A 14,405-nucleotide genomic window follows, 5' to 3' on the forward strand; every position below is an offset into this window, starting at 1 on the left:
GGTTGACTTTGGCCGATGGAGAACATCCAGCATGGGCAATTCGGAGAGGATATAGAGAAACATTTGGCTGGAAGTGATCCTTGATAAGATTGGTCCTTCCAGGTCATGGTCGAAGGACAAGAAAAAAAAAGAATTAACGAGAATACTTCACTGGGAATGGTCGGCACGAGGGTACTCAGTATAAGGGCCTTCCATCTCCACTGTCCCCACTAGGTAAAAGACTTAGGACAGACCGACCTCGCATGTCATCTAGCCCGGTCCAAAAGCTTGACGTAGCTTTGGATACTACTTGAACGACTTGCTAACTGTAAAAGTCATTTTCATCCATTGACATCAAATCTTTCATGATAAACCTCCGTCGGGTGTACGTCATCTCATCAGAAAAGTCACAAGTACGGCTACATCGCCGAAGGGTAAGATGGCTTGCAGTCCCTCACTGGGGCTTACTTCGATCAATTACCATATCACCTACAAAAGTCTGTTGGCCGTGTACCTTGATCTCAGTCCAGAAGGTAAGGGCAGTCTCTGGGTAAAACCACCAAGGACCTTGCAAGGCACATAATGTGTGTACATAAACTCCAAGGTACTCATGCGTGTTGTATAATACGGTGAGCAAAGGATAATCCTCTTTGGGTTCAACGTTCGCCCTTTGTCGCGACTATCATGTCTTCCTTCGACGCTCACAATGTTGACCTTGACACAGCTAGCCAGGCGGATGTCCTCTGCTATCTGGCGCTGTCCGAAAACGACTACAACGGCCACCTCGGCGCCCGCATATCTTCTATTTTTGTTATCTTCATCACGTCAACCGCATTCACCTTGTTCCCCGTGATTGCCAAACGAGCTCCGGGGTTGAGGATCCCCTACCATGTTTACCTCTTCGCCCGATATTTCGGCACAGGTGTCATAGTGGCTACAGCGTTCATCCACCTCCTGGATCCCGCATACAGCAGCATCGGCCCGAACTCATGTATCGGAGTGTCCGGGCACTGGGGAGACTACTCCTGGTGTGCCGCCATCGTCCTCGCCTCCGTCGTAACCATATTCCTGCTGGATCTAGGCGCTGAGGTATACGTAGAGTATAAATACGGGGTCCAGCGAAATGACGACGCCACAGAGGCGTTCATCACACACTCCTGCGCGTCGGATTCAGACAGTACATCCCACGCCGTGGAGTCTGGCACGCCCACCCCAAAAACCACCAATATTCACACGGAAGTGGCCTCGGTACGTTCCGAGCGGGCATTCCGACAAGAAATCGCAGCCTTCCTGATCCTCGAGTTCGGCATTATATTCCACTCCGTCATAATCGGTCTGAACCTGGGTGTGACAGGCGAAGAGTTCACGACTCTGTACCCCGTGTTGGTCTTTCACCAAGCCTTTGAAGGTCTGGGAATTGGTGCGCGCATGTCAGCGCTCCATTTTGGTTCCCGTCGGTGGATGCCATGGATGCTGTGTCTTTTGTATGGTCTAACGACGCCCATTTCTATTGCTATTGGACTAGGGGTGCGGACGTCGTACAACCCGGGATCCAAGACGGCGATGATTGTGCAAGGTGTGCTGGATGCGATCTCCGCGGGAATTTTGATTTATAGTGGACTGGTGGAATTGTTGGCGAGAGACTTTTTGTTTGATCCCGACCGGACAAAGAGGAGATCGCATTTATTTGTCATGGTGGGATGCATGTTGTTGGGAGCGGGGATCATGGCTTTACTCGGAAAGTGGGCGTAAAAACCTTGGGAGACTGCGAATGATCGGTAAAAGGGAGCTGAAGCAGGAGGAGAGATCATCGAGGACAGCAAATAAGGCGGACTAGTACGGTGGGTCATGGGGACTGTTCATAACCTTTTTCTGCAAATACGGTCAGCTGTATGTATGTATCGGTAATATACCATGGTGATTGCCTAATTGGAATGCAGATAGACAGTTCATGCATGATGGACGTGCTTATATTAAGCCTTCAGCACCGCCTTTTCTCTCCTTCTCTTCCCTGCGTCTAAGAATTATGGCTACAGTTTGGCCCCCGGCCATGGATCACAGTCGTTTTCATCCCATATCTTTTTCCACACTCAGTTGAGCTCACCATCGACAACACCATAATATATACCTCTGCTATGTAACCATGGGCAAAGACAAACCCCAAGCCAAGCAAAGGGCCCCGACCCTCAACGAAACCCTAGACTTCATCGAACAAACCTACAAAGAATCGAAGTTGATTATCGTCGGCTGTCTAGCATCGTGGACCCTCTGTCGACTACACTTCCGCTTCGTTTGGCTGCTCATCATCTTAGCCGTATGCCGCACGCACTACCAAGTCTCCATCCGACGAATCGAGCGTGCCATCCGAGATGAGCTCCGTCGATACCATGCACAGAAAGTTTTACAGCGTGGCGAAAGCGTAGAATGGATAAACGAAGCCTTAGGTCGAGCATGGCACCTCTACCAACGCCAGATCTGCAAACAGATCGTTCAATACGTCAACGCCGGACTGGCCCAACGCAGCGAAGACTCCTCTCCCCAGAAACTGGTCATCCACTCCCTGGCTGTAGTAGACCAGCCGCTGCGATTTACCAAAGTGACGACCTACTCCAAGCCCCAGTCGCGCAATTTGATCTTCGAAGGACACTTCCGCATCGATCTCCGTCCACCGCAGGACCAGCGAATGCATCTGCTGGACCTGGTACACACTGATGAGCCGCTCATCGACCTGGCCATCGTGCATGAAAAGCCAGACCGCAAGAACCATGATCTCGTAGTACATGTGAGACAGGTGACAGGAACGGGGATAGTACGGTTAGAAATCGACCTCGAGAGTCTGGAGCCACATATTTTACAGCCACAAATTGAGCTACAGGACCATCCACATATCGACTGCACTATCCGGACAGTGAGTCAGCATCATTTTCCTTTTCACTTTGCGCATCACATCGACTGGCGGAGGGCCGTGGAGAAGCAAATTCGGGAGGGGCTGGGATGGGCTTTCCACCGGCCTTTACCGCTTCCGTTCCATTTTCTAGGGGAGAAATTCTTGATCAAAATGATGACGTGGTGGTGGCAGCTGAGTAGAGCCGTTCATGATTAGTCGTTGGTAATGAATAATGAATTATTGATATCCTCCATGGGCAGAAAGTGGAACAGAACAATAGTATTATTGGTTCATGTGGTACCGAGAAAGCCGAGTCCAAGTGGGCCGTCGCCTCGTAGGGCTGATGGTTGGGGATGAGAAAAAGTGCTGCCTAGAGCAACACGTCTGTTCGCCCTGTTGTATTGCAAATTACCGGGCACACTTGTAATATCCAACGCAAGGGGGGACTGACAATCCCTGCCAGAACGGTAGTATGTACTTTCAATGCCTGACGGAGCTTTTTCCAGTGGAGTGACAGGAGACTTCCCACGCGTCCCAATCCGTGGTTCTGTCCAAGGGGCAACCGTTAATTTTAGAATCAATAAAGGGCGGTTCAATGAGCCAATAATAGAACAATGCTTCTTTATTTAATGCTGCCACAAAGGGGCTTGTATTGCATGTATTGGGTATTGAACAATGGATTTATGTATGTTTGTATTTAGATACAGTACAATGCAGGCCACATGACAGGGCAAGTGGATCTCTCTGGCCGAACCTTCGCCCGAAGAGACTTATTCAGGTCTATCAGTCGGAGTTCATGACTGCCAGATTTAACCCAGGCTTGGAGTTTCGCCTCCTTTTTCCTTACTGTTTATGGTATGGATGGCTGGGAAGCCTGCCAAAAACCACTCAGATCTGAGTGATACTTCTGGAAGGCGGGTGCTTACACTTGTCTGTGGTCGGGAGCAACTTCAAGCGTCTCAAAATATCAAACCATGAAAGAAAGCAAAAAGGCAAGTCGAGATGGGATGGGATTATTGACCGTTCTTGGATTTTCTTCTAACTTCTATTTCACTATATTATATACCATCTCCCCAAACCGGCATTGGCCCCCGTCGCAGAACCCGGACCAAGTCATGTACACAAAAATATTGAGATATGGGGCCGCCATGCCAGAGACCCTTTAGTAGCGGGGCTTCTTCCCAACAGGCCTCTTTCCATGACCGTGGGAACCAGCAGCCTCAGGTTTAACCAACCAAAGTGTATCACCAGCAGATCCATCACTGCCCTTAACGTACTCCCATTTCAGAGCAGTAGCATTAGCAACAGTAAGCTTACTGAAACCATACTCCTTGGTATTCAGTACCGCAGTGATATCAGTGAGGCCCTGGCCTGCGCTGAACTCACTATGACTCTCAATATTACCCGCCATACCGTTAACAATATGAGTCATGGACTTGCCAGGGTTGGCCCGGTAAGTGTTCTTGTTGAGCACAGAAGCACGATCAATAGTGCCGTTCGCACCAAGCGGCCACAAGCGCTCATACCAGTGGATATGGCCGGAGAGGTAAGCATCAACGCCATACTCAAGGAGAAGTGCCTCAAATGCCTCCCGAATATTCTTCTGGTAGGACGAGTATGCAGAGCTGTACATGGGGCGGTGACTCATGACAATGACCCAGGGAGTCTTGGTGCGGTCTACGCTGGCGAGGTCCTTCTTCAACCACTTGTACTGCTCATAGGCCTTGGTGTCCTTGACGCTGCCGTCGATAGCTCCGAAGGGGCCGCTGTCTGTGACGAATGTCTCCGACTCAGCGGGGAAGGTCTCATTGCCGGTGAGATCCCTGGCGAAGGACCATTCAGGGCTGTTGGCGTAGTCGGTTTCCCCATCCATGGAGACGAAGTGGGCGAGGCCGTAGTCGAACGAGTACCAGAAGTTGGTCACACCACCGCTCTCGGAGCCGGGCATGCGGAAGCGGTGCTGGAACGCCGTGAAGTTTCTAAGGGAACAGATCAGTATTGGGAGTGGGATCAGTCATGGGCGATTAGGACTTACCGCTGGGAAGGAGGGCAGCTGTAGTAGTTCAGGTCTTGCTTGGTCCAGGTGCTGTTTGGCTCGTTGTGATCCAGGTAGGCCGAGAGGACGTTATTGGGACCATCGAATTCAGCACAAGCAGCCTCGTGGTTACCGGGAAGAACCATGTAGGGAATCTTCTTCGTGATGTTGCCCATCCACTGCTGCCAGAGATCCCAGTTGGACTCGTAAATGACACTCATGTCACCACCCTGGGGACCACCTTGGTTCGGAATTTCTCCCTTTGGAAGGGGCTGCTTGTACTCCGGGGTGACCACCCCGCCGGGGAGCGAGCTGCTAGAGCCGTTGTAGCAGAGAGGCCAGGAATCCTCACAGGCCATGATACCAGAAGACCAATCATCTGCGTAACTGATATCGCCACCGTGCCACGCAAAGGCGGCCTCGTTGGCAGCCTTGGTTAGGTACTTGTGTGTACCCTGCGCATTGGTGTAGCCCATATCATTCAGAACGGCCACCGAGAATTCGGTAGGGTCACCAGCCTTTCGGGCGGTGGTGAAGCTCAAGACCTCAGACTCCGTTGTGCCATTGGCGGCGGGGATCTGGTAGTAGTAGGTCTTGCCAGACTCAAGATGAGGCAGAGAAACCTCGTGGAAGAACTGACTACACTGCGTGACAGCCTTCACCTGCGAGCAGGACGGTGTACGGTCGTAGCTAATATCTGTCAGTATGGAACTAGATCTCAATTGAAGTCTCGGGGCTGCTCACGTATGAGAAAAGCCTCGCGCGACGTTGACCAAGCGGGTTGGGCTAGTACCCCATTTCACCGCGGGTGATTGTCCCAGCCCAAAAGGCGTCTGGTAGTGAATGTGAATACCGTCGGGGATATACGACAGCGAGATCACATTAATATTGTTCGTCGGGTGCGACGATGCAGGCTTGACGGCCGGAGGCTCCACGAGTCGGTTGAAGCCCTTACCATTGCCGTTGATCGTGGGATCGACCCAATCACCTACAGGAACCGCAGGACCCTTGTATGGGAAGCGATTATCCACTGTAGGGCGGCCATTGACTGCACTGGAGAGAGCCAGCAAGAGGGAAGCAGCAGTTGCCTTCATGATGAGAAAGAATTGAAGCCGTGTCTCTCCAACAAGAAACAGCCAACGGGCTGGGCTTTTATAACTTAGCTGTATGCTTACATGGTTGCATTCGCGTGTTACTGATAGGCAGGGAACGATGCAGGCAAGCTTCCACACGTGCAATTGGGTAGTGGAGCGATTGGTCTATACAAGATCAAACTAGTAATCTTAGCTACTCTTAGCTGGCCCCGCTTCGGAGTATCCGGCAAGAACATATTAAAAGCCCTAACCGAGACCAATTATATCGCGAATATACGCATGACTACTTGAGGATAAATCAGAGAGGTTGTCTCGCCTTAAGAAATAGTTTAATTGCCAATTTCCCGGCACCCACTACCGAAATGCATACAAAGCGGTGCGGCTTTAGAAGCGCAACAGAAACAGCAAGAGGAAAGGCAAGTATCGTTAGAAGTTATCTGAAGTTCAAGTACGGAGTCTGCTGTTTACTGCCCGGTTGTTTTGCTTACACTGAAAGGCAAGTCGAGACCGATGAGATGTTATTTAACTAGAAATATGTGGGCCACCCAGTACCCCCAGGTCGTGCACGTCCAACACTGAATGTGGAGGGCCATTTCCTACGTATATCCAACCACTGTGTTCAGGAATATCTGTTTCTCTAATGAAGGCCTGCTTAAAACTCCAGGTTGATATGGGACCTGTCTATTAAGGGCATATATCAACAGGGACTGATGGGGAGTAGTACAGAGCATATCTAGCAGGACGGAACTTGCGCAGAAGGAAACAAATTAAAACTAGGAGATTGGAGGCATGTCTAGCTGAACAACCATTCAGTGAAGTATTCTGTTCTATGGGTCATGTTCGTTTCCGCCTGAATAATGCCCCGGGCTCATCAAAAACAACACCAACTCGAACCCTGTTTCTTGTCCTTGTGTTTTCCGCGATTAGTCTCCATAGTCTCTTGGTTTGTAGTATATTGGCGAGTTGTGTTAGAGCGCATGCTATTCTGAGGGGGTACGTTCTGGTTCATAGCACGACCTCTCACTGGGTTCTGGTCATTGAAACCAAGGTTCATGGTATCATAGCCTCCATCATTCTGAACCATCCCATGATTCTGCAGGTCATATTTCTGTATAAAATCTGGAGAGAGCCCCTCAAGGCTTATCTTATCTGTAGCTGCGGCATTCTGGGTGACAACATGCAACCCAATTTCATCGTCACTTACATCGACGCTTCTGTTGTGCTGGCTTGTGTCATTTTGTCTTGCAGTATCTTCGTGCTGAATACTCAGGACCATGCCATCGTCATACCTGGCATTATGATCCATATCTGGGCCGTTCGCCAACAATTCTTGTGTTTCGGCCCACTTTCCTTGAAGATCCACATAAGAAGCACTCTTTTTCATAGGATCTTCGATTGCGTCTCGAACCCAATGATAACAACTCGACGGCCTCTCGTTGCGATCCACTTTAAAGGTGCGAAGGAAATCCAACAAGCGGGTTAGACTGCCAACGTCCCCGATCTCAAGTTTCCTAAAGGACTCATCGTGATCCCGTAAGGAAACCGCTCGCTCCAGAACTGGGTTATCTGGCTTATCATTGAGAGCACCACTCGGAATTCCAAGGCCTTCGTCCAACTTGGATTCGATCCCACAGCAACCGTGAAAGCGCCTTGTGCCAGTCATATTGGAACTATTTTCGATGATGAGTGTCCAATGGAATCTATAGATGAAAGACCCGATAGTTAGCTTATTACGCAGCAGTTGGGATGGGCTACCTTGCCTTTGGTTTAAACGGTTTGCTGGATCATCTGGAATACGGTAGGTGCCTATAAACAGCTTGTACGTTTCAAAAGCTGACATTGTGTCTTGGAAAGTTTGGATGGCTGTCTTTTAGCACTTGCTCTGGGTTTGCTGACAATGGTAAATAGTTGGCTCCAGAATAATAAGAGCGTGTACTCAAGATCTCGCTGATGATGAAGATCCACAGCCGAATATTGCAGAAGACATCTACTTATATCGAGTAGAAATAAAGGAAAGGCATTTCATAGCCTTAAGCAAAAACAACTCATGTACCGTGTCGACATCTCCATGGTACTGGTGTGATATCTTTATTATTGCCAGTTTGTTTTTATTGCCATGTATGTCTTCTATCCGTTCTCTCAAAGGCATAATGGCTGATTTCTCCATCTAGGTAAAATGCCACTCAAAAGAGATAAACACTTCTCCTGGTAGAAAGCGAGACATAACAAGGAATCTCGCATTTATAGAGATTTTGATGCATATAATCAGTTTCAGTGTCTGAATGCGGGATGCGGATTAATACAAAGACATCATTGCTCATGTTTATGAGACAATGGTCCTTCATACTGGGTGTGTGACTTGGGGTGCTTTATCTCCAATAAGGGAGTTTCATGATTCTGTTACAGCCCTCAAAGCTCATTATCATTCGTATCAAAAGAAGCCGTATGTGTCACTTTTACCCTCGAGATGCTTCGGGCCACAATACGTGATTATTCATTTTTACCTAGTATCTTCGATCTGGCGGTAACAAGCCACATAAATGTTTAGTCGTAGTTTATGACTCCATGTACTGACATCACAACTCTGATTGCTAGTGTTATAGTGTGTGTCTCCGCGAGATTGACAATGCGCGATAGCATTTCAACATAATCTGGGAAATAGGGAAATAGGGAAAAGGAAAGTTGATTTCTCACGTCGTCTTATCACATCAGAGCTAGAGATTTCTAATTATTATGAGTGCTTCCAATCCCCAACACAGCGTTAACTTCTTAGGGTTCGTAAGAATCCAAACCAAAAAGATGTGATCATGCATCCGGCAATCCAGCCACTCTAGAGTTTATCCTTTACGAATTTTAATTAAGCAGACGAAAGCAGAGGGGCTAATTATAGGTTAGATGAGGGAAACTTCACATATATAGGTAGGTCTTGTCAAGTAAGTCCTCTATTTCCGGTTTCCGCAGTCCCATACTATCGTGACCTTGATATCTTGCGTTGTCAATTTTCCTCCCAATGCATACCATAGTAACCCCATGCACATGTCCCCAGTCCGTTACTGAGAATCCCAAGGCTGGGGTACCTAAACATCTGCGCTCATTGCCGAACCTCTTCAGTACTCTCTGAGCCCAACTGCGACTATCACAACGATGGGACCCGTGTTTGAACCTGCAAATGCCACAAGATATAGAAAGACAGGTTGGGCGCCCGCGAATCATGTCTATGAGCCGTGATCGATTCCTGACGTTGGCTATTTTTACCAATACAATAAGTGTATACTGTGAGCTAAGTTGAATACTGTCTTGTTTTGTTTGGTCAAGCATACAAAAGTGCGTCCACATATCAGGATGGTATTCCACAGCATGGAACCTCATTCCAGCGTGGGCTGGTTTTATTTGGGGTCCAATAACAAAAGCCCAGTTATACCTATATTTTGTAAGTAACGTCCCGTTCGAATCTTCGGATATGTTTTGAGTGTTTACCGATCTTCTTCACTGGGCATGACCACAGAGCCCGGCTTCTCAAAAAGTGCGACGTAAAGTTTGTCTTCGCCGTATGGCATGATGTGTTTAGCATGTCATTATCGATTGGTCTCGATTTGGGCCGTATGTCATTGACATCTCTCTGTCTCTGTTCCTCACAACTGGTGGGGAAAGTCATGAATGCAATAATATACCGGCAATTCAACACTCGGCTACTGAGGTTGTTTATAAATGAATTCCGCCACGTACTTTTGCATGGTAAAAATCCACATATCATTCTCCGCGGGGCTTCTATACGTGTCTGGGATCATCAACGGATGTGCCCAGCTTTCCTTTCGCTCTCACAAAGAGTAAGAAAGTACCTCAAACGAACTAAATAAGATTCATAGTCTGGGAGCCGTCCAAATGGCAAATGTTTGAAAGGAATCGGAAGTTGAGAATTCTGTCTCGTTGCTTTTGTTTCCTATTTCTATGCTATACCAATAATTCCCAGTCATTGTACGCCGCAAATTCTTGATATCACCTTTTATATCTTATCTGTTTCAAGCGCCCTATCCACGGCAATGGCTTGTAAGCTCTTGATTAAAAACGTGTCCCTACAGTTTATCTTACAAGTGAGGACTGTATTTGGGGCTAGTTGAAGGTATTCGGACTTGAGCAGTGAGAGCCCGCTCAATTGATCAAGACCTTGATGGCTCAAGGTATGTTCAACTCAGTATATGATGCCATCATATGTCTTGACTGACACATGTCGACTCCACTAAGCTTTCTATACTCAGAAGCTAGTCAAGAGGCATGTACAATATGAGAGGGATTTCGACTGTTGTACTTTTTTGACTTATTGGGTTGGCAACTGAGAGTAACACTGTGTGAGCGGGGTTTGAACGGTGATCCAAGAACGAGCATGTCTTGTTGATATTGGTGAAATCCTCACGTGGACCACACTTGTGTCTTCACTGACCTGCTCAACAAAACCGCTTCTAATCCTTCTGATTCTTTTGACCTTGCATTTCGCTTTTAATCTACAGTACATCAAACTTTACTTTACTTTTTCTCTGACATCACGATCTGACTGACTATGTTGTAAAGCAGGGTCTTTCAGCCTCGAAAATCCTCCAACACCGATAAAATCTTCGTCAACATGTCACTCACATTGGTAGACCCCACCGGCGACATTGTCATCATGTCCGGCGATGACTCGTTTCAGGTCTCCTCCAAGATTTTGTCTACAGCTTCCCCTGTATTTTCCGTTATGTTCAGCCCTCTCTTCAAAGAGGGCACCTTGATTATTGATGAACCAAAGGAGCCAGCGGTCATACACCTGGGTGACGACGATGCCGAAGCACTCTTCGCTTTCTTTAACATAGTGCATTTCCGAACTGATGAGATCCCGGAGAAGCCGACTGCTATATTTCTGGAAAGATTCGCCGTGTTAGCTGATAAATACATGTGCAAGAAGGCAGTTGTCTCCCACGTCAAGGTCTGGTTGTTGAAAAATCTACGAACCCTGTCTGTCACGGAGCTGTGTTCATTTCTATTGCTCGCGTATATTATGGATATACCGGAGAGATTCGCTATAATATCAAAGGAAATTCTCTTCAACCACGTGGGTTCCTATTCTGACTTGCTCTTGTTGGCGGATCACCCACTCATGGACAGCAACATCGTCGGTAGGCAATCCATTTTCCTGAGCGTCACAAATAGCTTGATACTGAGAACTGCTGCAGTCGAATTTGAGAGAAAGAGACACGAACTTCATCGTATGGTTCGAAAGGCACTTACAGCCGCACTCGACAGCTCGACTGCACTGAAAACCGACGAATCCAGGTACATATCGCTGTATACGCAGAAGCTACAGGCTCGTGGATTGCTTCCAGGCACCGATGCCTTTGAAGCGAAGAGCTTTAAGCAAGTGCACTTGGACGTATCAACGCTATCTACGTTCCACGCCCAGCCTTGCAAGTTACAAGGTTGTGTATGCATGTCGAATAAAGCATTGGAGCATGACAGGAAGACTGTGAGATTCTTGAATAACCTCAAAGACGCAAAGGTGGGAATTTGCTTGGACTGCTTACGGTCAGAGGGGTCATCCTTCCCGGATTGCCGTTTTACTCACCCTTTCTCCGGGGATGACAAGGCCATTTTTACCACATAATTATCATAGTCCTTGGAACATTTCAGATGTCGACTCCTGAGCGACTGAAAACTGTTGAGAGGGGATGGCAGGCAAGAGAATAGCGACATGTGTTCCGGATTCAGATTTATATTCCTTCCTCTTACATTGAAAAGTGTCTTAACATACTGCCACACATGAGGAACTCAGGCATGTTTAGTTCGTCTCGATATATTGTGACCTACTGTCATATGCTTTAAGACCTAGTGTCAACTGTATTTACTACAAGAACTACCACAGGCGCAGCCAACTTCTCTTCTATCGCTTGTTGAACTTTGAAGTTTTCCTGTCCAAGAACCTCTCTACAGATTGGCACATCAGCAAGAGGACATTCAGTTACTGAAATATACTATACCTTGAAGCAAGTAGCTGTCGCTTGGGGGTTACACCCACTTCCTTTCAATGCAAGCTATAGCCTGAAAGGCTACACTCAATATCCCCAGTCATAGCTAAACGATAGAACCCGTAAAAGTTATAGAGCCTTCTCGAAAAAGATTAGACGCCATGGAGTACGTGCTTCATTCATACTTATCCACACCATACTTTGTTTGTGGTTCGGCGTCCAGTTTGTTCTACATAGAAATGTGTGAGGGTAAGCTACTACCCGGCCATCAGTTGCATCCTATCCTCGAGACATTGCTGAAGCCTATTTTCAGGAAGTGAAGTACGTGTCCAAAGAGTGGTTCACACATCATTACAACTACTGACTAAATATGAATTATTTGGTTGTTATCCCCTCGATAGCTAGCGCAGAATGGCAGGAATTGAAGAAAGTTTGGTCAACACGAAGCAATCCCAGTTCGTAAATCGCGACATTTATGGATGCATTATTGATGTATTAACTATTTGTCTTGAACTACCAATTTTGCATGAATTTGTATATTCCGTATACTAAAAGCACTCCACGGGAGCTTCTAATTCATTGTTGCTAGCACCAAATGTTCAGAGCTCGTGCGTCTATATCTGCAGAGTTCTGTTGGAAATTAATCAGGTTCGGTCATGATCTGTACCTTCTCAGTTCTATGTATCTCTGGCAAGAAATAGAATCCGATGGTCATTTGTCAACCTCGACACGATCGTTCAACATACAAGTAGGCATTGGACTTTGGTATTTGGCCTGGCGATAGAGGTCATAGATTGGTGAAGAGTATACAAGAGGTCATTCTCCTTCCAGCCCTGTTTAACTATGGGTTTCTGATTCACATCGTTCCAGTGTAGTCAGTTACAGTGGCCATTCAATTTCGCTTTCTGCACTACCTAGACAATTTCAATATATCCAGATCTATACTTCACACAGCTACAACCATTAACAATTCATGTTATTAACTCAAGGTAGTTTTGACTATTCATCTGGTTTCTGTAGGCATAGAAAAAGACTAATCCCACCCTCATCCTGTCCACTTCTCGCATCAGGCAATCCTCCAAACAGGTCTATACTTGGCCGCGAGAAAGACACAATCTTCATTGAACGATCTGGGTCAGAGGTACCCGAGCCCTGATATGGGAGATAATTGATAATTACAGAATTGGAAGGTCTCTCTAGTATGGACAAGACCACAACTCGTCTGTTAGATGTTCTCGGGTTGGCTCGCGAGGCCGCATGAGCGGTTGATAATTGGTCTGTTCTGAAGGGGAGTCTGTTATCTAGTTCAGGTAAGTGTCCTTCCTGTCAGGAAAGATCGTGTGTTAAGAGGTTTGGCGGCATCAGGATCCACTGCCCCCCCGAGGGAGGAGATTCTGTGGTGCCTCCCAGTTCTGCCCGGTAAGTCTAACCTTTTCGCCCCGGAAGGACACTGCCTGTATAAAGCTGACGGTCTTTAGGTGCCCGATACTCGTTACACCAAGGTGCTGTTTGAAGCGTTCATCGAAGGTTTTCCTAGACTATTGGTGTGCGAGCATAGGGTGCAAGTCCTGCCTCCGAGTTTCGAGGCCGTTGAGGCTATGGATGCTCTGGCCAAACGTATTGAGGATGCGTACTGCAAACCCGATAAGCTGAGCTAGAAGCACCTGTGTCACCTGGCGTTGCGGAGCCTAAACCGCAACTTATTCCGTATGCTGAATGAGCAACTGGGGCTCGGGGGAAAGGAGCCAGCCTCGTACGGAGGGCGATCTGGAGGACTGGGTTGGTAGGTAAGGTTTTATCCTCAACCGGTGCCGTAATTTCTACGCCGACATTTGACAGCCGATTCAATTCAAGGCCATGATAGACTCAACAACAAGGGAGCTAGCATTTCTTAGGATCTATACTAGACTTAATGGGCCATGTTGGGGTCCACTTCATTCCGGCACTGCCTATGCCGTCTGTTTGAACTCAAGCGCAACTCAGCAAGGATCGAATCATTTTCTTATTTCTTCCACTTTTTCTGCTGGCAGAACGGTTTATACTACTTGGACTGTTGGAAAATAATGCTGGGGAACGGCCATACAGTTTTATATTCGCGCTGCCATGTTCTACGAGAACAAAATTGCAGAGAAGCAGAAATTGAACAAGTGGAATGTGTCCCAAGGGAAATCTCCGGTGACCAAAATGATACCCTATGAATCCAACCTAATCTAAATTTAACTACCAGTTAAGGGTTTCTTAATCTTAACCTAGCCAGTTCCCGTGTCTCCGGGTGCTGCATCTGTTCCTATCCCACCAACACTACATGTGGGCGAGAGCTCGCATGGTTGGACTGCAGCCGGATGCGTGGTACGAGCCGTGCTCCGGAGATCTTCCCGTCGCGATCCCAGGATTGCCACTGTGGACAACGTGGACGA

General features: G+C 47.5%; 4 protein-coding genes across 4 annotated transcripts; 3 read left to right on the forward strand and 1 right to left on the reverse strand.

The window, feature by feature from the left end:
• Nucleotides 1-663: 663 nt before the first annotated feature.
• On the forward strand, nt 664-1,731 carry zrfA (high-affinity Zn(2+) transporter ZRT1; the record flags this gene model as incomplete). The annotated part of the gene is made up of 1 exon (XM_015551404.1): nt 664-1,731. One exon carries the CDS (start codon nt 664-666, stop codon nt 1,729-1,731), a length of 1,068 nt encoding a protein of 355 aa, XP_015406715.1.
• Nucleotides 1,732-2,122: 391 nt separating this feature from the next.
• ANOM_006148 (uncharacterized protein) lies at nt 2,123-3,082 on the forward strand (the record flags this gene model as incomplete). The annotated part of the gene is made up of 1 exon (XM_015551405.1): nt 2,123-3,082. One exon carries the CDS (start codon nt 2,123-2,125, stop codon nt 3,080-3,082), a length of 960 nt encoding a protein of 319 aa, XP_015406711.1.
• A 946-nt stretch (nt 3,083-4,028) lies between these two features.
• ANOM_006149 (purple acid phosphatase family protein) lies at nt 4,029-5,995 on the reverse strand (the record flags this gene model as incomplete). The annotated part of the gene is made up of 3 exons (XM_015551406.1): nt 4,029-4,845; nt 4,902-5,591; nt 5,646-5,995. The coding sequence occupies 3 exons, from the start codon at nt 5,993-5,995 to the stop codon at nt 4,029-4,031; spliced, it is 1,857 nt and encodes a 618-aa protein (XP_015406712.1).
• Nucleotides 5,996-10,613: 4,618 nt separating this feature from the next.
• Nucleotides 10,614-11,627, forward strand: ANOM_006150 (uncharacterized protein; the record flags this gene model as incomplete). Its single annotated transcript, XM_015551407.1, has 1 exon — nt 10,614-11,627. The coding sequence occupies one exon, from the start codon at nt 10,614-10,616 to the stop codon at nt 11,625-11,627; it is 1,014 nt and encodes a 337-aa protein (XP_015406731.1).
• Nucleotides 11,628-14,405: the final 2,778 nt, after the last annotated feature.

Source organism: Aspergillus nomiae, assembly GCF_001204775.2.
Source record: "Aspergillus nomiae NRRL 13137 chromosome Unknown contig00141, whole genome shotgun sequence".
NCBI classification, from domain to species: Eukaryota; Fungi; Ascomycota; class Eurotiomycetes; order Eurotiales; family Aspergillaceae; genus Aspergillus; species Aspergillus nomiae.